This window comes from Podarcis erhardii (genome assembly GCF_964252035.2).
Source record: "Podarcis erhardii genome assembly, chromosome: 8".
NCBI classification, from domain to species: Eukaryota; Metazoa; Chordata; class Lepidosauria; order Squamata; family Lacertidae; genus Podarcis; species Podarcis erhardii.
The window spans coordinates 26182204-26199912 of record NC_138499.1 but is presented as its reverse complement, the minus strand read 5'-3'; the positions used below and the strand labels follow the sequence as shown (position 1 = coordinate 26199912).

The 17709-nt window shown below is 42.2% G+C and overlaps 1 protein-coding gene across 1 annotated transcript; it reads right to left on the bottom strand.

The window, feature by feature from the left end:
* Positions 1 to 4730: 4730 nt before the first annotated feature.
* FSBP (fibrinogen silencer binding protein) lies at positions 4731 to 16905 on the bottom strand. Its single transcript, XM_081874705.1, has 3 exons — positions 16772 to 16905; positions 12575 to 13009; positions 4731 to 5649 (listed from the first exon to the last, which is right to left on the bottom strand). The coding sequence occupies exons 2-3, from the start codon at positions 12943 to 12945 to the stop codon at positions 5121 to 5123; spliced, it is 900 nt and encodes a 299-aa protein (XP_081730831.1). The 5' UTR covers positions 12946 to 13009; positions 16772 to 16905; the 3' UTR covers positions 4731 to 5120.
* Between the last annotated feature and the right edge of the window lie 804 nt (positions 16906 to 17709).

Genomic DNA, 17709 nt, shown 5'->3' with positions numbered 1-17709 from the left:
TTACCTTGGAAGAAGTCAGAAAGATTATTCATTTTTTAAGCATTTTAATATGCCATGCAGAAGCAATTCCATATAGACAAGCCAAAGACATTCTTGGAAGGGGAAGACATAATCTTTCCAAACCACATTACATAAACCCGATTTACATAAATGTAATTCATTCAATAATTTAAACAGGAAACTAATAGTAGAGACCAATTTTAATAAGAGTTATTCAAAGGTAGTCATGTGTATCTAAATATTCATGTTCTGCCCATCCTGTCTACCAACTTCCTTTAGTGTAAATTAAAAAAGCAAAATTTCTAGAATTTACTAATCTGGAGTCGTAACTAAGCACCCAAATGTTCCTTGATTTCCTAAAATCCCATTAACCTTATCATTTTGCACTAAAGTAGTTAGTAAGATCCCTGAGCAAGTGCTATCCATATCAGTATTTTTTTCTAACTCCAAAATATTTCAATATTTTTTGCAGCACAGGGAAGGAAAGAAAGAATGGGATACTTGTGAACTTTATCTCTGGACTGCATCAGATATTTTATCCTATTCTAGTCCTGAGGTGCCACCCACAGAGCAAGGAAGGTTGATTGCTGCAGCACCATGGAGAGCTCCTAATGAACAATCAGCTATCTGCCAATCACCCATTCCCACCACCCTTCTGAGTAATACCCCTCCCCACCTTCTCACTATATAGAAGGGTCTGGAAACTTCTGTTTCAGTGTATCTGAAGAAGTGTGCATGCACACGAAAGCTCATACCAAGAACTGACTTAGTTGGTCTTTAAGGTGCTACTGGAAGGAATTTGTTTTGTTTTGACTATGGCAGACCAACACGGCTACCTATCTGTAATGAACAATGTGCTTGACAAGGGTTGGAGGTGAGCCTTTGCCTCCATGTCCATCTTTCTGATCCTCCACCTCTTTTATTGGAGCACTAGAGGCTCTTAAAGGGCCAGCCCTTTGAGCTGAAGATAGGCTCTTCTCCTTTGCTCCAGGTGTCCCATGCACTGTCAGACTGGTGGGGTAGCATAGGAGGCACTCAGTTTCTCAGGCCAGAACTAGCCGCCTGTGAGGGTCTCAGTTCTAGTTCTATGGCCCTGGTCCATGGGATCCAGTTTAGTGACTTCCTGCCAGTCAGCCTCATGATCAGTGAACCCCCTGATCCCAAACATGAGACCTGAGGCTCTGAAGCTAGGAATCTGGTCTAGCTTCTCAGACAGTGGCAGTATAGCCTTTGACTCATTGTCCTGGTCACTGCTGGACTTCAGGATTATGACAAGTTTTGTTTTCCACTAACCTCTCTAGGCACACTGTGTTCCAGAGACAAATATTTACATTATTCAGGCAGCATAAAATGTTTTGAAAGAGTTGACATCCCTTGCTCTTACTGTTGTTTCTCCAGCCCTATCTTCCAGTTGGTCGAGACCCTTATAATGGTGGCAATTAAAATCAAACACAGTCTTTGATAGACTTGTTGAGAATATCTTTACCCTGCCTGACATTTTTTCTGATTTTCAATCCCTGTCCTCTCTTGCCTACTCATGAACCTCTGCTTTCACTTCAATGACTACTGAATAAACACTCAACATCAAAAAAGATTCCACCCACGCGACCTGTCAGCCTCTTCACCAGTTGTCCAGGCTTTCAACACAACCACTGTTGAAGGTATGAGTAAAATAATGGATTTTGGAGGCAGGCTTCTGGAGATGACATTACCATTCCTTCACTGTCATCTCTGGTCAGTCCAATTCCACAAACTATTTTGTTAAAAACCTCTTCAGAAATTGTTCTTGGAGAAAAGTGAACATTGGTACTTACTGTGATAAGTTCCTTCTCTGTAGGAAGGAAGTGGGGTTGTCACTACCCACCTCTCCACTGGCAGGAAGTCAGACTTTTGATAGGGTACACCTGGTGGGCAGGGCAACCCCCTCATCAGTTCAATTTGTGCTTAAGCAGGTAACCTTATAGCCAAAAAATAAACAGGTGAAGAAGACTCCTTGCTGCCAAGGAGTGTGGTGGAGTCTCCTTCTTTGGAGGTCTTTAAGCAGAGGTTTGACAACCATATGTCAGGAGTGCTCTGATGGTGTTTCCTGCTTGGCAGGGGGTTGGCCTCGATGGCCCTTGTGGTCTCTTCCAACTCTATGATTCTATGATTCTAAGAGAAGACGACCCTGGTATGGGCTAAAGAGTAAGAGGAGAACAGGGGTGGGGGAGAGACAAGTGGAGGAACAGAGCAGGTGTGGAGAGAGGAGCCAGGAAAAACAAGCCAAAGAAGAACAAAGGAAAGTCCGGAACCATAGCTAGTCCAAGTAATATAAACACTGAAGTGCCTAATCAAATTCAACATGCTTTAAGGCATGTTATCAAACAGAAGGCAACCAAGCCAAGAACAGGTCCACGTAAAAGGACTGAGGGCCATAATTCCAGCCATGAATCTGAAAGTCTGGAGTTTCTGCTTCAAAGCTTGCCTGAAGTTCCATTTATACTTGCTTAATTGTCCTAGCAGCTAAGAAGCAGCTGGAGCTCAGATGTTAAAACAATGAGGCTGAGTACAATCCAGGCAATGGTCATAAACTCCCTGCCCCTGCCTCTTCCCCCACACCCTCCCCAAATTGGCTGCAGAGGGTTGAGGGAAACCCCAGAACAGATTTAGGGGGCACATCAGTGCTTTTTTTCAGGGGGTATTCAAGAGTACGCAGTCCTTGCACCTCTTTTTTTGGTTGTTTGGTTGTTTTTTTGGTTGTAGCACTTACTGTAACAACTTCATGGTAAATACCGGCACTTATTTTTCTGGCGGGGGGTGGGGAGCACTGGGCACAGGGATACCAAGGGGGTGGGCAGGAAAGTTCCTGTGCTCATTTTAATAATGCAGTGGTTATGGTTATTTGTTCATTTATTATGTCAGCTATGTATATATTGCTTAACACCAGAGTTCTAAGCAATCAAGTTACAAAAGATAAAATCAGTTTAAATTAACCATAAAATCAGAAAATTTCTGATCTATAAAGATGTTAATTGCCGTAAGTCAGGAGTGGTGAAACACAATAATCTTTTAAATAAATATTTGCACTCTAAAGGGTTTTGAAGTTTATGGGAGTAGGGGGATACATATTTTGTCACCAGGTAGCTAGACTTATATATGCTACTGATCAAGATTACGGCAACTTCTCCAAAATATTTAATCAGTGATCTCTACACTCCTAAACTGTTTACAAGCTTTATTAAGGCCAATTTATTTCCAGGAATAAAGAGCTCATGAAAACAAAACAAAAAACCCAGAAACACAGATTGGGGGTGGCGGCAGGGAGATTGAGAGTATTCAAGCAATGCTCCCTAAGTGTAGGTAAAGAAGGATAAAGGATGAAAGGACTAAACCAAACAAGATTACGTGGAAGTAATCTCTTTCCCTGCCTCTTATTTTACAGGGCGATATCCTTTGCACATATCAGAAATAGAAGAAGCTTTATCTAGGTGGCGGAGGGCCCCCTGAAAGGAAGCCAAAATTCAAGTGTGTGTGTGCAGGAAACTGGTTCAACTGGAACTGTTAGGCAAGTAGAAGCTAGCAGCTTCAGAAACAGACAAATAATTAACTATTTCACACCTAAAACTCAGAAACATTTAAAAAAGCAGAGGAAGCTGCCTTCTATTGAGGCTCTACCATTGGGCTATGGTACTTCCCCTTCAAAAGCCTACTCTCACTATTGTACTTTTATAATTACATTTTAGTATGTTCTGGCCCAGTTTGCATGTCCTAAGTAAGGGCTTGTCCACACTTACCTTTCCTCCGCTCATTCCAGACATGGTCTGCAATTTAAAACTCAGTGTCTGAGCACCTTTCCCCTGCCCCCTGGAGCTTTCCCTGCAAAAACCTGCTCTTCGAAGCTCAGTCAGAGGAACCGTCAATCCATGGAAAACCCAAATTTATTTTTGCTCCAATTCAACTTTAAAGAGCAGGTTTCCATGAGGAAATCTTGGGGCAAAAACAAAACCCTAAAACCGCTTGGACACAGAGCATTAAAGTGCAAACCTCTGATTGGAAGAGCAAGACAATAGTCAAGTATGGATAAGCCCTAAACCAGTGACAAGGAACTTTTGGTCTGCAAACCTAATTAGGACTGCTAGGACTTCCCATTTGGCCCTTGTGGCTATTTTAGCTAAGCCATGCTCAACTGCCCTACGCTTGACATCTTATGTGACTCTGGAAGGGGAGGCAGGATAGGTAAAGATGCATCTGGGCCAAAAGGCTTTGCTGATCGACTATTAGAAGTACCGCAGTGCTGCAATAAACCATAGTTACCATGAATATTGTGCATGCTTCACTTCTCCTTTATACCCAGTAGGAGCAACTAATTGTAATCCCTGGCAAAGCATTATTTGCGAACCTGGAATCATAGTTTCTTTTGCTCAAAACAAACCACAGTAGGTAAGCCAAGAACAAAACTTGCTTTAACAGTGTGGTGTGTCTGAAATGAAGATCCCTAGTTCAGATGTAACACTGATCCAGATATCATGATTTATTGCTTCCGTAGTCTAGAGGAGTCAAGGAGGAGCCCTCTGCAGTGCACACACAAAAGTATTCCATTACCTATGGCTTATTGTGATGTACGAATGCCACCATTATATCCACCCTTGTTCAGGTCAACATAGAAAGGAATTGCTGGTGAGATATTTCCTTGACTTCATTTGAACTACAGCCATTTCCACAAGTTTTATGAAAGGAGGAAACAAAGATAGTATTTTTCTCCATTTTGCATATGTTTATTGACTCACAAATAAATGAGTATTTCAAAGGACAGATAAGAACTGATTCACCAAAAAAATGAAAAAGAATAAGATCAGCATATTTTACAACAGCTGTATAAGTTATCATTTGCTTTTGCTAACAGTCATGTGGTCATAAGATTTCAAAGGGGTTTTTTTTTAGTCTTAGATCTGGTTCTACTTTAAATCAGAAAACCTGGGAAGACCAGTGAGAAATGGCTTTAATTTTTTTGCAAATTTGCATGAGAAACAAAATGGAAAAAACATGCATACCCCTACCCCCAAAACTTGGGTAAATACTTCTTTTCTAGATCAAAAAGAATTGTGAAATAACCCTGGTTTTTAAGCAGAATTGCTAAATATTCAAAGATTGTTGAATTCGGGAAGATCCCTACGTAGTCGTATCGCCTTTAACTTTTCTACTTTAATTTTTGCTCTCAATAGCTCTTCTTCCAGCTGCTGCCTTCTTTTCAAGCCATCCCTTTTTTCTTGGATATAGAGCCCAATTTTCCTTTGATTTTCCAAAATGATGTGGTGCTCTTCTTTCAGCATTTGCAACATCTGGGGATCATATCCCCCACATGCCGGTCTAAATCGTTCTCCAGTGTCAAGCCTGAAAAATTCATCTCTTCTGGGGATGGGAGATGGAGACAACATTCTTATATCCACAGAAGACAGGGAAGTTGAAGGAGATCTCTCCATTCCATGGACCAAATGTTCTTCTTCTCTTTGCTCTAAGCTCTCCTGTGTTTGTAACTCTACAATCAGCGATGCAGGTGGCTTGACATCCTCCTCATCTTCATCCAGCTCCAGTGTGATAGCAGCAGGTTGGTGCTCCAACATTGACTGTGGTGAGCTGGTAGTAGCAACTATTTTTTTATCCGGTGTAGCACTAAAAACAGACAAATAATATTTTCATCATTAACAGAAAAGAAAAAGGATCTTCTTAGTCCACGAAAAAGGCAAAAACTCAACTTCTAAGGCAGCCTTCCCAACCTGGTGGCCTCTAGATGCTTTGGACTACAACTTTCATCAGCCCCAGCCAGCACATCTGGAAGCTACCAGGTTGGGAAGGCTGTCCTAAACCACTTGTGAATTAACATTTGATAAAAGACACTACCATTGTTCACATGTAGATTTGTCACTGAGAGGGGTACACATAGAGCATAAGGCTGTCTGACTTTGTCATATGATGAATAATAAAATTTAACTGAAAAAGTGAAGAAAGAAATACAGAGAAAAGGAGGAGTGTAGATTATTTTAAACATCAACATCATATTGATTGAATGAAAGGAGCAATAAAATCTCAAACCATTCCTGCCAGTGTAGCTCTAAGGGCTTTGTATGGCTTCCTTTCCCGAGGGCCTGAATAATATTTTATCTCAAAGCATTTCTTTCTCCATCTATATTCCACACATCCTACAGAATTCCTTATTCAAAGTAAGTATCTTAGCACTTGAGTTCTGGGGGTCACAAGTGCTACTTGGCTTTAGTAGTCAGCGATTACCGTTTTTTTCGCTCCATAAGACGCACTTTTTCCCTCCTAAAAAGGGGAATGTGTGTGCGTCTTATGGAGCGAATGCAGGCGGGAGGCAGGCAGGAAAAGCCCCCAAGAGCCGCACTCACGCTCCGCGCGGCTCTTGCGGGCTTTTATGGGAGGTGGGGTAAGGGACAGAGGGCAGCCCCTCAGTCCCTTCCCCCACCTCCCAGAAAAGCCCCCAAGAGCCACACTCCCTTTCATGAGCTGCTTGGAGCGTGTGTGCGGCTCTTGGGGGCTTTTCCCCCGAGGAAGGAGAAGCGCAGCCCGTCAGTGATGGGCTGCCCTTCTCCCTCCTGGGGAAAAGCCTGTAAGTGCACTCCACACACACACTCCATGCGGCTCGTGAAATATATTTTTATTGCATTCCCCCTCTAAAAACTAGGTGTGTCTTATGGAGCGAAAAATACGGTATTTGTGGCTACTCCAACTCTTCACTTCTCAGGTTGTCTAGGGAGGTGGGGAGGGCCAGAGTAACTTGGTTACTTGGCACTGGGCTGGGAAGCACTTGGAAGTGGTGAGAAAATTTCTAGCTGCTTCCAAATGTTCCCCAGTACAGTGCAAGGTAAGTGAATCAACCTACCCTTCAGAGGACCTGTGAGGTGGGCTCGAGATCAGCTTCTCAGCTTACTCCAGATTAGGTGAAATCCTGAAAGATTCTCTTGCTTTCACCTTTCCAGAGGACCTTGAAAGTATGGAGGAAGATATGGGAGAGACTACTGAAGATCATAGGATCATCAAACTGTGGAGCTGGAAGGGACCCCAAGGATCATTTAGTCCAACCCTCCACAATGCAGGGATCTCAACTAAAGCATTGATGACAGCTGGCCATCCAACCTCTGCTTAAAAACCTCCAATAAAGGAGATGTCTTCCTCTTTCCTTCTCCCTTTCACCAAATTACATATCTTCCCCCGCGCCCAAGTAGATCGTAGTATGGATTGGAGAGCCTAGCCTCACCAGAACCAGAGAGGATAGAAACTGTTGTGACTCAAGCCTGGAGATGGGGAATCTGTGACTGTCCAGATGTTGTAGGACTCCCCTCCCTTATCAGACACAGCCAGCCAATGGTAAGGAAAGATGGGAGCTGTAGTCTAAAACCTGGAGGCTTTCTGTCCATGCAAAAAGTCCTTTAACAGGACAGCAAGCTGCTAAGCAGCTATAAAAGACACTGGACAGTCTGGTGAAGCACCAGGACCAACTTACCTATTTATCATTGTTTCTTAAGTATTTTTAAAACATCTATGAAAAACAAGATACAATACAGAGTAATGTTGGGGTGAACAGTCCGACCAAAATTCTGAAAGCTGGAAATATAATTTACTACATTAATAGAGAGGAAGATGGGGCTGGAAATCTGCATTAATGTTCTCACAAAATGCCTTCAGTGTGTGCTAACTGGCTATCTTACAAAAACTAGCTTATATCAAAGATTCACATTTATATTATAAACATAAGAAAGAAGAATGCAAGTTTTCATCCACAAGTGTGGATTCAAGAATTAAGAGAGACAGTTACCATGGCGGAATTGGTATTCAGAATCCTTCAGGCATCTGTTTAGTATGAGTCAGTTATGTCAGTTTTAACAGAGCTTGGAATTGGTCATCAAATGCCAAATTAGATTCCTAACTCTGCACTGCCTCCAAATAAACCATATGCTGATCCACCCAGACTAAATCTGCTGTTACTAGTTTCATAAGGAAGTGACCGTCTTCGACAAGGGTATTGGGTAACAGCAGAATTCAATGGTGTGTTTCACTAGGGTGGCCCAACCCTATTATATTAGTCAGCTACCTGCAGAGCATGAGTGTTCTGTAAAAACAGAGCATAGGTACTTGATTACTGTGCAAGTCCAGGGATGGAGCTGAAATCTGCTTTCGTAGGGGCAATGCAAGGAGTCTTAAGTATTAAAAGCATAAGAACCCTACTAGTCCAGGACCAAAGGTCTATCTAAACCAGCATCCTCTTTCCCCTAGTGGCAAACCAGGTGCCTACAGGAAGCCCGAAAGAAGGATGTGAGAACAAGCATGCTGGTTCACAAACATGTCGCCTCTGATTCTGGGGGTAATGTACAGCCGTCATGACTAGTAGTCATTGACATCAATGTGTCTAGAGTTCCCTTTTAAAGTCATCTAAGTTGGTGGCTGCTACCACATCTTGTGCAAACCAATAAATTCCATAGTTTAATTATGCACTGCATGAATAAGTATTCTGTTTACTCTGTCTTGGATCTACCACCTTCCAGTTCACTGGATGACCCCTCCCTAGTATTCAGAGAGAGAAGATTCTCCCTATCCACCTTCCCTACACCATGTGTAACTTTATATACCTCCTTAATGTCTCCCTTCTGCTAAGCGAAACAGCTCCAAATCCTGGAACCTTTCTTCATAGAAGATTTACTCTCCAAGGCCTGCATACTTACTTACCTTTTGGGAGAGAACCATTTGATACCCACTGGTTTTTTTAGGGGCTAACTGCATATTACAGGCAGTTGGAAATTAGCTAGGAGCATTTTTGACTGTCCCAGGTCCAACTGCAGCCATGTGGAGATTTCTGGATGCAAGGCTGGCAACTGGGGAAAGCGAAATATCGCTTAGAGAAGGCTCTGGAGTATTTTCCTCAAAGCTTGAATTCATTTTATTCTGGATTGTTTTATTTGATGTTTTAATGTGTTGCAAACTGCTTTGAGACTTGCCATTTAAAATATAAATAGGTATAAAAATGTAATTAATAAATATAAAAAACCCCATTGCAAAAGAAGGTGCCTGGACAGTCCATTGTGATGACCGTAACCTAAGTTTAAGATGCCATTTGGCAATTAGATTATATATCTGAGTTTCTAACTCTTGACTACTGGTAAACAAAGGCCTGATTCTTGACTATGCAAGAAAAACTGCTGGGCTGGGGTTTGAGAGACGTTGCACCAGGAAGGCGCCTACCGCATTCCTCATCTGCCAGTTTAGGGCTCCAAAGTGAATCCCCCCATGGTTTCCCTGGACCACAGGGTTCACATCATTAACTTAGAGAGCACAAAGCCCAATACTTTTTGCCCCTTAAGCTAACTGGCCTCAAAAAGGATGCCCTGAGCTTTCTAACTACTTGGCAAGAGGTAACAAAGCAACTCTAATAATTTTTCAAACACCTTTCAATTGAATTAAGCTATAATGATTTAATTGTAACTGCAGTTCAGGATACACAAAATGAAAAGAAAAAAAAACCCACAAAAGCACCGCTCAGGGTCATAACAGGCAACAGACAATGGCAATGTCAGTCAAATGACACTGCACGATAGGCCAGCCCGTGGATATAGGAAAAATATGAGTCATATGGCTGCTTACGAATTGAACTCTTGTTATAAGCAATGTGAGCTTGGGGGGGGGGTAAATATATTAATCAGTAATATGAAGTTATGAATCTCCTTTTGCATGTGCCTCAAGGCAATTTACAAACAGCTCAAATTAGTTTCAAAAACAGTAAAAAGGAACACCTAAGGCAGCGACCTTTTCAACCTGCTGGAAAAACAAAAAATGCTGCTTGTCAAAACAAAAAATGTCTTCCATTATTTCTGGAAAGTACAGGTAGTGGGTGGGCAGCTCTGGTATCTCAATAGAGATACTTATTCCACAAAACAGTGGCGGCCGCACTGAAGGCCCTGCTTCAACTTACTGTGAAGCAGGCTTTTGATATTTGGGGGAAGAAAGTCTCCTGTAGAACGCAGGGAGTTACCAGGTACATAAGGGTTATGAAGGTTTCGCAAACAACCTGATCCTGAGCCGAATAGGGCTCTATATGTTATCACCAGAACATTGAACTTGGCTTGGTAGCAGACTAGCAACCAGTGAAAATGCAGTGGATAAGGTGTTAAATACTGGCAGTTGTTTGCTCTCACAAGCAACCGAGTTGCCACGTCCTACACTGGTTGAAGCCTCCAACACAACCTCAAATGTGCAGAGGACATTGCAGTACTCCAACCCTGAGGTTACCAATGCATGAGTGGTCATAGCTGTTAAAAGGACCTCCTAGCCACTGAGGACACCTGCGCCTCCAGTGACACCCTGGATGGCGCACCTGCTCCTTCAACGAGTCCAGTTTCCTGGACTCACACACAGAGCCTCCATCATGCTATGATTTCAGACTCAGTTTATTACTCTCATCCAACCCACCACTTCATCCAGCCACTGGAGTATTTTAGAGAGATGAGGCAGAGCAGATTGTGTTTCTACTTCTCAATTGTGACTTTTGATTGGGAACTGGAAATTTGGAGCTATGCATCATTTTTATCTATCCCTGTTGGCCAACCCCATTCCATGACTCAATGGTCCTACGTATCAGGTTTCTGTTAATCAAATGGGAGGAAGAAATTAATGGTTTCCAGACAGCAGAGACTGACACGGAAACAATAGTCATGGGAAGCGGTGGAGAGATGAAGAGGCAGAACCTCGGTTGGTTGGGAGGATGGCCAATTTGGTCCACAAGTTCTCTCTTGAAAAAAAGGAATATATTATGTATAAAAAGGATTTAGAAAAGCTTTTCACTTAGATCCCAAACAACTACAGGGAAGTCAGTGTCATTCAGATTAATGAAATTTACTCCAACATAATATGGTCAGGATCAGGGGATTGTTTCTCCAACTGTAAGTGAACTGATGCTTTTGGAAAACATTTATTATTGAATAAAAAAACAACTCTTTCAGATTTCAATGGTCTTTAAGGTGCAAGCTATTAATGTTTTCAAAACATTTGTGTGCCACATTTGTGCTGCTCACACAGCACCCAAAATGGCTTACACAATACAAAAATAAAATACAGCTAATTACAAATCCACCCATTTCCACTACTACAAAATTATTAAGCTACAAAAGAAACCTGCTGTATTGGCTAAGGGGTTAAAGGAAGAGTATATGACCACCCAAAAAGTGGCCCCATACTTCTGGCTTATGCTGACCATTTCAATCTACATCAGTATTGTGGAAATTATATACACACACCCTTCTAACATGCTATTACAGATTTATACATACAGTACTTAGATGGGAGTATGCCTGAGTGAACTCAACAGGGGCTTACTTCTGAGTAGAAAGATAAAGGATTGTGCTGAAAAAGTCCATTTTGATTACACCTTATTTACCCTAGGCAATACAGAATTATTTCACCAAAAGGCCCACCACCACATGTTATTTTTACAGCATCTGCCATGGTGGGATTTAGACGACTGTTACCATTCAGAGCAACCAGAGGCAGTACAAATCAAGGACTGGCCAGTGTGCACAAACATGCCAGTTTTCCCGGAAACTCAGATTAACATATTTGTTTTGCACAGTAAGTGACATGAATTTAAATGGCTTGCGACAGGAGTAAGGAAGAGAGCTGCTCGACTCCCCCTGGTTTTTAAAATGTCTGCATCCAGGCACAGGACAAATCTGAGAAGCTTTTGAGCAGCCGTGTTTTGCAAGTCAGTTGTAGAAGGGGAGGGCGGCATAAGCAAAAGGCCCTGCAAGAAAGCTTGAAGACAGCCTGCCTGCTCTACGTCTGGCTCAAATCTAGAGAGGCTCCGATTTGATTCTACACTAAAAGGCTGCTGGAAAATATGAAGACTTTTGTGTGACTGCAGTGTTCCGATCCGTCTGCGCACGACCCCTGTAAATGCGCTCCATACCCTCTTTTTTGCAGTTTAAATTAGAGCATTAATTTGCATACTGGCCTCCGAGAATGTGATTGTTTAAAACAATCCATCTGCATTGTTTAAAAAGGCATGGTAGCATGCGAAGTAAAATCATTTAAAAGGTCTAAATTCAATCAAAATGTATTCCACCCTGAGAGATTAACATAATCCTTGACTGGGCACACTGTACTGAGAGAGGCTCCTTTGTTCTCCTGCTCGACTTTATGTAGATAGATATTATCCAAAACAGGCATCAGCTTCCGTATGCAGAGGCAAGTTGACCGCAGTACTACCTTAAATGTAGAACAGCCTTTTGCTTGGTCAGTGTTTGAATGCTATGCCTATTAAAAGGGGAGGGGTAAAAGTTGGAGCTCCTATTTCCCTTGGATTCTTTCTTAACCCTCACTTGCCAAGGGTCTGACAATAAGATCTTTTGAAATGCGGCTGGAAGTTGAACAGAAAAGTCAGTCACTGTTTAAAAATTAAAGAAGTAAAAAATAACCATAATCACAAGGTTTTAACTTTTCCCAAAGGCTAAGGCATGTAGCTCAAAAGGGGATGGCCAGAGAAGACAGGAGGCGCTATAGCGGCCATCCAGGCGCAATGTAAAAGTCAACTTACCATGGCAGATTGCTCCTCTCCCTCAAGCACACGCTGGAAATCTGGGGGATCATCTCCACAACTTTCTTGGTCGGTTCAGAGATGTAGCTTTTATAATCAGAAAGGCTCTCTTTTTGCTGCAGTAGCTCCTGCTTGGCGTATTCCTTGAGCCTCTTGTACAAGGTGCGCAGGCCCTGAGCGGTGCGAGGAGGGCGGTCAGCTCCAATGGCATTGTAGTTATCGGCTATGATGTCCCAGCATTTGTTTTTCTCCACTATGACCGAGTGCTTGTTGGTGTGCTCTTCGAGAATCTTAACATACGGCTTGACAAGTTTCAGCAAATCGAGCTTTTCAGACAAGGTAAAATTCGAGGACCTGGCCTTCCCAACCATCGTTCTCTCCAGCTTGAAGAAGCAGTTCCTGAAACCACCACGCAGATCCTAGCTCTGCTCGGCTCTTTTTCACAAACAGAAAAAGATCAGGCTTAACTAGGCTTGTCTCATTTAGGCCCACGCCTACAAGGGAGGGTTTATTAAAATTCCTTCAGCTTAAGCTGACGCAGGTTCAGGAAATCTGCTTAAGCCAAGCCTGACCTACATAAGGCTTCAGATTGAAGGAGACGAGGAGAAGCAGGCAAAACACACACTTTTGTGTCAAGAGACCCATACATACACCGGATTGAAAACATAAAAGGTTTAAAGATTAGCACATTACCCTGCTAAATATTACCCAATTCATCCTGAGTTAACAAGCTCACGCACATCTCTTTGAGCTGACAAGAAACTGAAACTGCACAGAGGATTGGATTTATTCATGCCCAAGAAAGCAACAACTTTTTTTTTTTTTTTGGTCATTTATTGATTGTTGAGCCGAACCACCACAGCAAAAGGAGAAATGAAAACAACAAACAGGGGGATTTAGGAGCAGGCGTGTGTAGAGAGATCCCTAACAGAGCCCCTGATCGGCTCCCTAGCTGCTGTTCTCTCTGGCAGTATTTGCATAATGCTAGTCCTGCTGTCAATCAGGAATTGCATATCGCCTAGCTAGTTAGGTTTCACTCAGGCTCAGGCTTCACAGTAAAGCTAAGCTTCCCCAGCACTTTGCAGCTTGCCTCGGCTTCCCACGCACGCACACACTTTTTAAAGAGGCAGTCGCTCAAAAGAAGGAGTGCCATGAACAAAAGAGCTGGGGGGGAGGGACGTTAACATCAAGTTCTTTTCATATTCTGCCACCCCTTGCAGCTGTGCCGTTCCGTAATCTACCCATCTCACAGCATCCATGGTCACCATTCAGCAGGGTTGTGGCTAAAAAATAGCTCTCGGGAGTCAAGTAATAAACACAACATTCAATCAGGGCTCTGGATTCATTGTACTGTGTGGGCTTTTCATAACTTCCACCAAGAAGCTATTATCATGTTAAGAAAATCAACCATTGCACAAATGGAAAACATCAATTTTTAACTATTGTTTGCCCAAATCACACAGGTATTCGCACACAGTATTTTCTCTCTCCTTCTCTCAGAAAATGTATAGTACTGTAAAAGGAAGTAGGAGAGGCTGTTGGATTTGGATTTGGAAAACCCACTCCATGAAGGTCACTCTCTAGCGTCAAAGCACCACATCTTGGCCTGGCCTCCTCCCTTCACCGGGTTGTTGTGAGAATAAAGTATGACATCCTGTAAGACAGGCGGTTCAGAATTCTTTCCTGCCCAAGGCAATATTTTAAGCCAAGGAAACTGAAAGAGACACACATCCAACAAATGAAAAGATCCCTATTTTAAAGCATCTTTATTCCTGTTCTCTATCTAACAAGTGTGTTTTGCTTAAGACTTGAGACAGATTTGGGAGACATCTGGCTTTTTACATTTTCAAAAACAGGAGATCAGCCATTGTGCGGTTCTTTGTCCTTGATGCAACCTGAAACCGGCATAGCACCTCCTAGCCTAATCCAATTAAGTTTGCCATCTCCTCCTGCACTTCCATCTTAAAACAATGACCAAATCCAGACTGCCTGGCAACGACATCATCAGCCGAATTCCCTCCATCCCCCCACCCCATTTTGCTTTGCGTCCAGCCTGATGAAGATTTCTTGGAAGTTTGTTAACTATTGGACATTTTGCCCAAGTGTAAATTCTGAAACATTTCATATGGATCAGCATGGAACTTTCATGATTTATTTATAAAATGCAAATTGCCGCAACTGATTTGAATTGAAGATTGGGGGGGGGACCCTAAGAGAACCAAAATGGACAGATCATTCCATTTGTAATTAGGATTTGTAAATCTTTACCCTGTATCAAAGTCTGAGAAGATCTGAGGGAAGATTTAATCCAATTGCTACTTTAGCCCTAATAATTATGTGGAGGGAAGCCAAACAATAAACAGTTTTTTAAAAGTTAGCTATTTGGCGTGGGCAACTTCAAGCAAGGTTCACCCACAATTTGCCTGTTAATTATGTTTATACCTATATTCATTGGCAATTTTATTAACTCATAGTTCAAGCAGAGCATCATGACCTCAGCTCTGAGCTCTCTGGAGCAGGGGTAGGCAACCTAAGGCCCGGGGGCTGGATGCGGCCCAATCGCCTTCTCAATCCAGCCCACAGACGGTCCGGGAATCAGTGTGTTTTTACATGAGTAGAATGTGTCCTTTTATTTAAAATGCATCTCTGGGTTATTTGTGGGGCATAAGAATTTGTTCATATTTTTTTTTCAAAATATAGTCTGGCCCATCTGAGGGATGATGGACCGGCCCGTGGCTGAAAAAGGTTGCTGACCCCTGAGGAAGGGCGATATAAAAATATAATGAGAGCAAATAAAATAACATGTGTATGAGTAAGGCGAATGTTCCATCCCCCACCTTTCATATATTATAGAATAGGGCAAAGGTAAAGAATCTCAGGCTGGGGGGGGGGGGGACAATCCAGACCTGCCCCCATCATACACCCTTTCCCAGACTACACCTCTTACTAACCCTGTTTCACAACCTCCTCAAATGTTTTTGTCTGGCTAGAGAGTCCCTGAAGTCTGGTAATTCCTGGCTGGAGAACAGAGAGGGTGGTATGGATGCAGAAGCAAGCCTATTGTATCCATTGATATGGCCCTGCCCACCAATGGCATGTGTCACCTGAAAGGTTGGCCAATAGTTAATGTAGCCCTTGGGCTGGAAAAAAACGGTTTCCACCTCTGAAATAGGGGAAGCTCCCGTGGACTTGGAAGATACAACGATGTTTTATACATGTCTCTTCTTAGGTCAGTCCTATTCAATCAGGTAGAACTTCTAACCAGGTAAGTGGGAGTACAACTGTGTCACAAACCATTCAAAGCAGCCAATTTAAAAACAGGGTCAGAAAAACAAATGTAACAATCCAACAAAAAGAGTGCCAGAGAGGCTATTAAAAGAACCACAAAACCAAATGGAACCAGAAAACCAGAACCAAGCATCATGCAGGTCAGAAACGTGCCTTAACAACAACAAAAAGGATCCTTCAAACAAAGTACAATTTATCAAAAGCAGCACGAACACCAAGCATCAAAAAATTGGGCAAGTGGATAAACAAATCTGAAAGGGTATAATAAGGCAAGTGTGGGATCTGACAGGTTTTTAATTTATTCAAACGCATACCACCCTACTATGAAAAAATACAGAAATCATTATGTCACAGTCTACAGTTAGTAGATATAGATTTATTTTTGATGGAGTTAACCTTCATTTATTGTTTACAGTTCTCAGAACTCATGTTCCCAAGTCCTAAAAAAAAAGTCCTAAAAAACGGGCCTTCCTCCTCCCCAAAAAAGCTCAACAAAAAGGGGGTAGATCACTGCCAGTTTTTAACTCTGAGTAGATCACAGTCTCTTGAGAGTTGGCCATCCCTGCTAATGGTTTTACTTCACCCCCAGAGGTGCACTCCATTGTCTCTTGAGACAGATGAGTGTCAATAGTATCATATAAACACCTATATACTGTCCCTCTTTAAGTGCCTGTCAGACTCTTTGGTCCCTTGAAAGTGGCTGCTATTTGTTTTCATCTATTCATTTTTGCTCTTTCCTCATTTTGAGAACCTGAAACACTGACAGTATCATTGTTGAGAGAAAAAACTCATCCTCAGCCAGATGCTCCCAAGCTCCTGACAGCTTTCCTTCATAAGCAATCTTTAAAACTGCTGTGCTTTATATTAAAACAGTCTACTAGGATAACATTCAAATGTTTGTTTTCTTACCTATTTTAGTTCTATATGTTGATTTCACTCCAGTTACAAAATGGCAGTCATTATTATTATTTTTAGAGCAAAATTCTCCTTGATCAGATTTCACAGCCAGTGTAGAACTTAAGTCACAAGTTGTAGAACAGATGTTTACAGATGTTGAGCCATTCAGTTGTCCCTCATGTACCTACAATACATTGAAACAGTTTAGATTGTACACAACTTTTCATGCAACAGTATCAAAATAAGTGTGTAGCTTTTTCTTATTTAAATACAAGCTGAAGCCTGAAAGAAGTAGAAGTTCATATGATGGAGATAGCTCCAAGGAGGGAAGAAGGCACCGTCAGAAGCCTAGCTTGAACTATGCTCTCTCCACAATTTCCAAGCCAGTGGAGAGTGGTTTGTGTGCATTCCCAGGCCTTACCATTCTAAGAGAAGGTCAAAACATAAGGATGAGGCTATCCTAGAAGTGCCCAATGGAGAACTTCTGGGACTGGGGCAGAGTTACTGGGAGCAGATATATTTCTCTAGCCATCCTTAAGAGAACTTTGGGGAAAGAACACATATGAAAACTGAAGTAGTGAGAGAAAGGCTTCTCTAGGACAGGAAGGCTAACATCGACCTTCTGCACATATGTACTTATGAATCTATTATTTGTGGCTCTATTCAGTACCAAGCATTGTGTTCACACAGCATCCCTAAGTTCCATATTAATATAAAGATACTGTATAAACCATGGAACATTCTTAGCACACATGTAAAAGAACCAAGGCCTGGTCTGTGTGTTTTAGTATGCCAAAGGTAATAGTTTGCCATGCACAAAGTGATCACTTCCATTTTGTTCATACACTTGGGGAAAATGGGTGCAGCAAACCAAAATCCCTGGCTTACCATTACATCCAAACTGGGAGTCATTGTTTATTTCACTGGTAAACCTAGAAACTTTGGCTTCA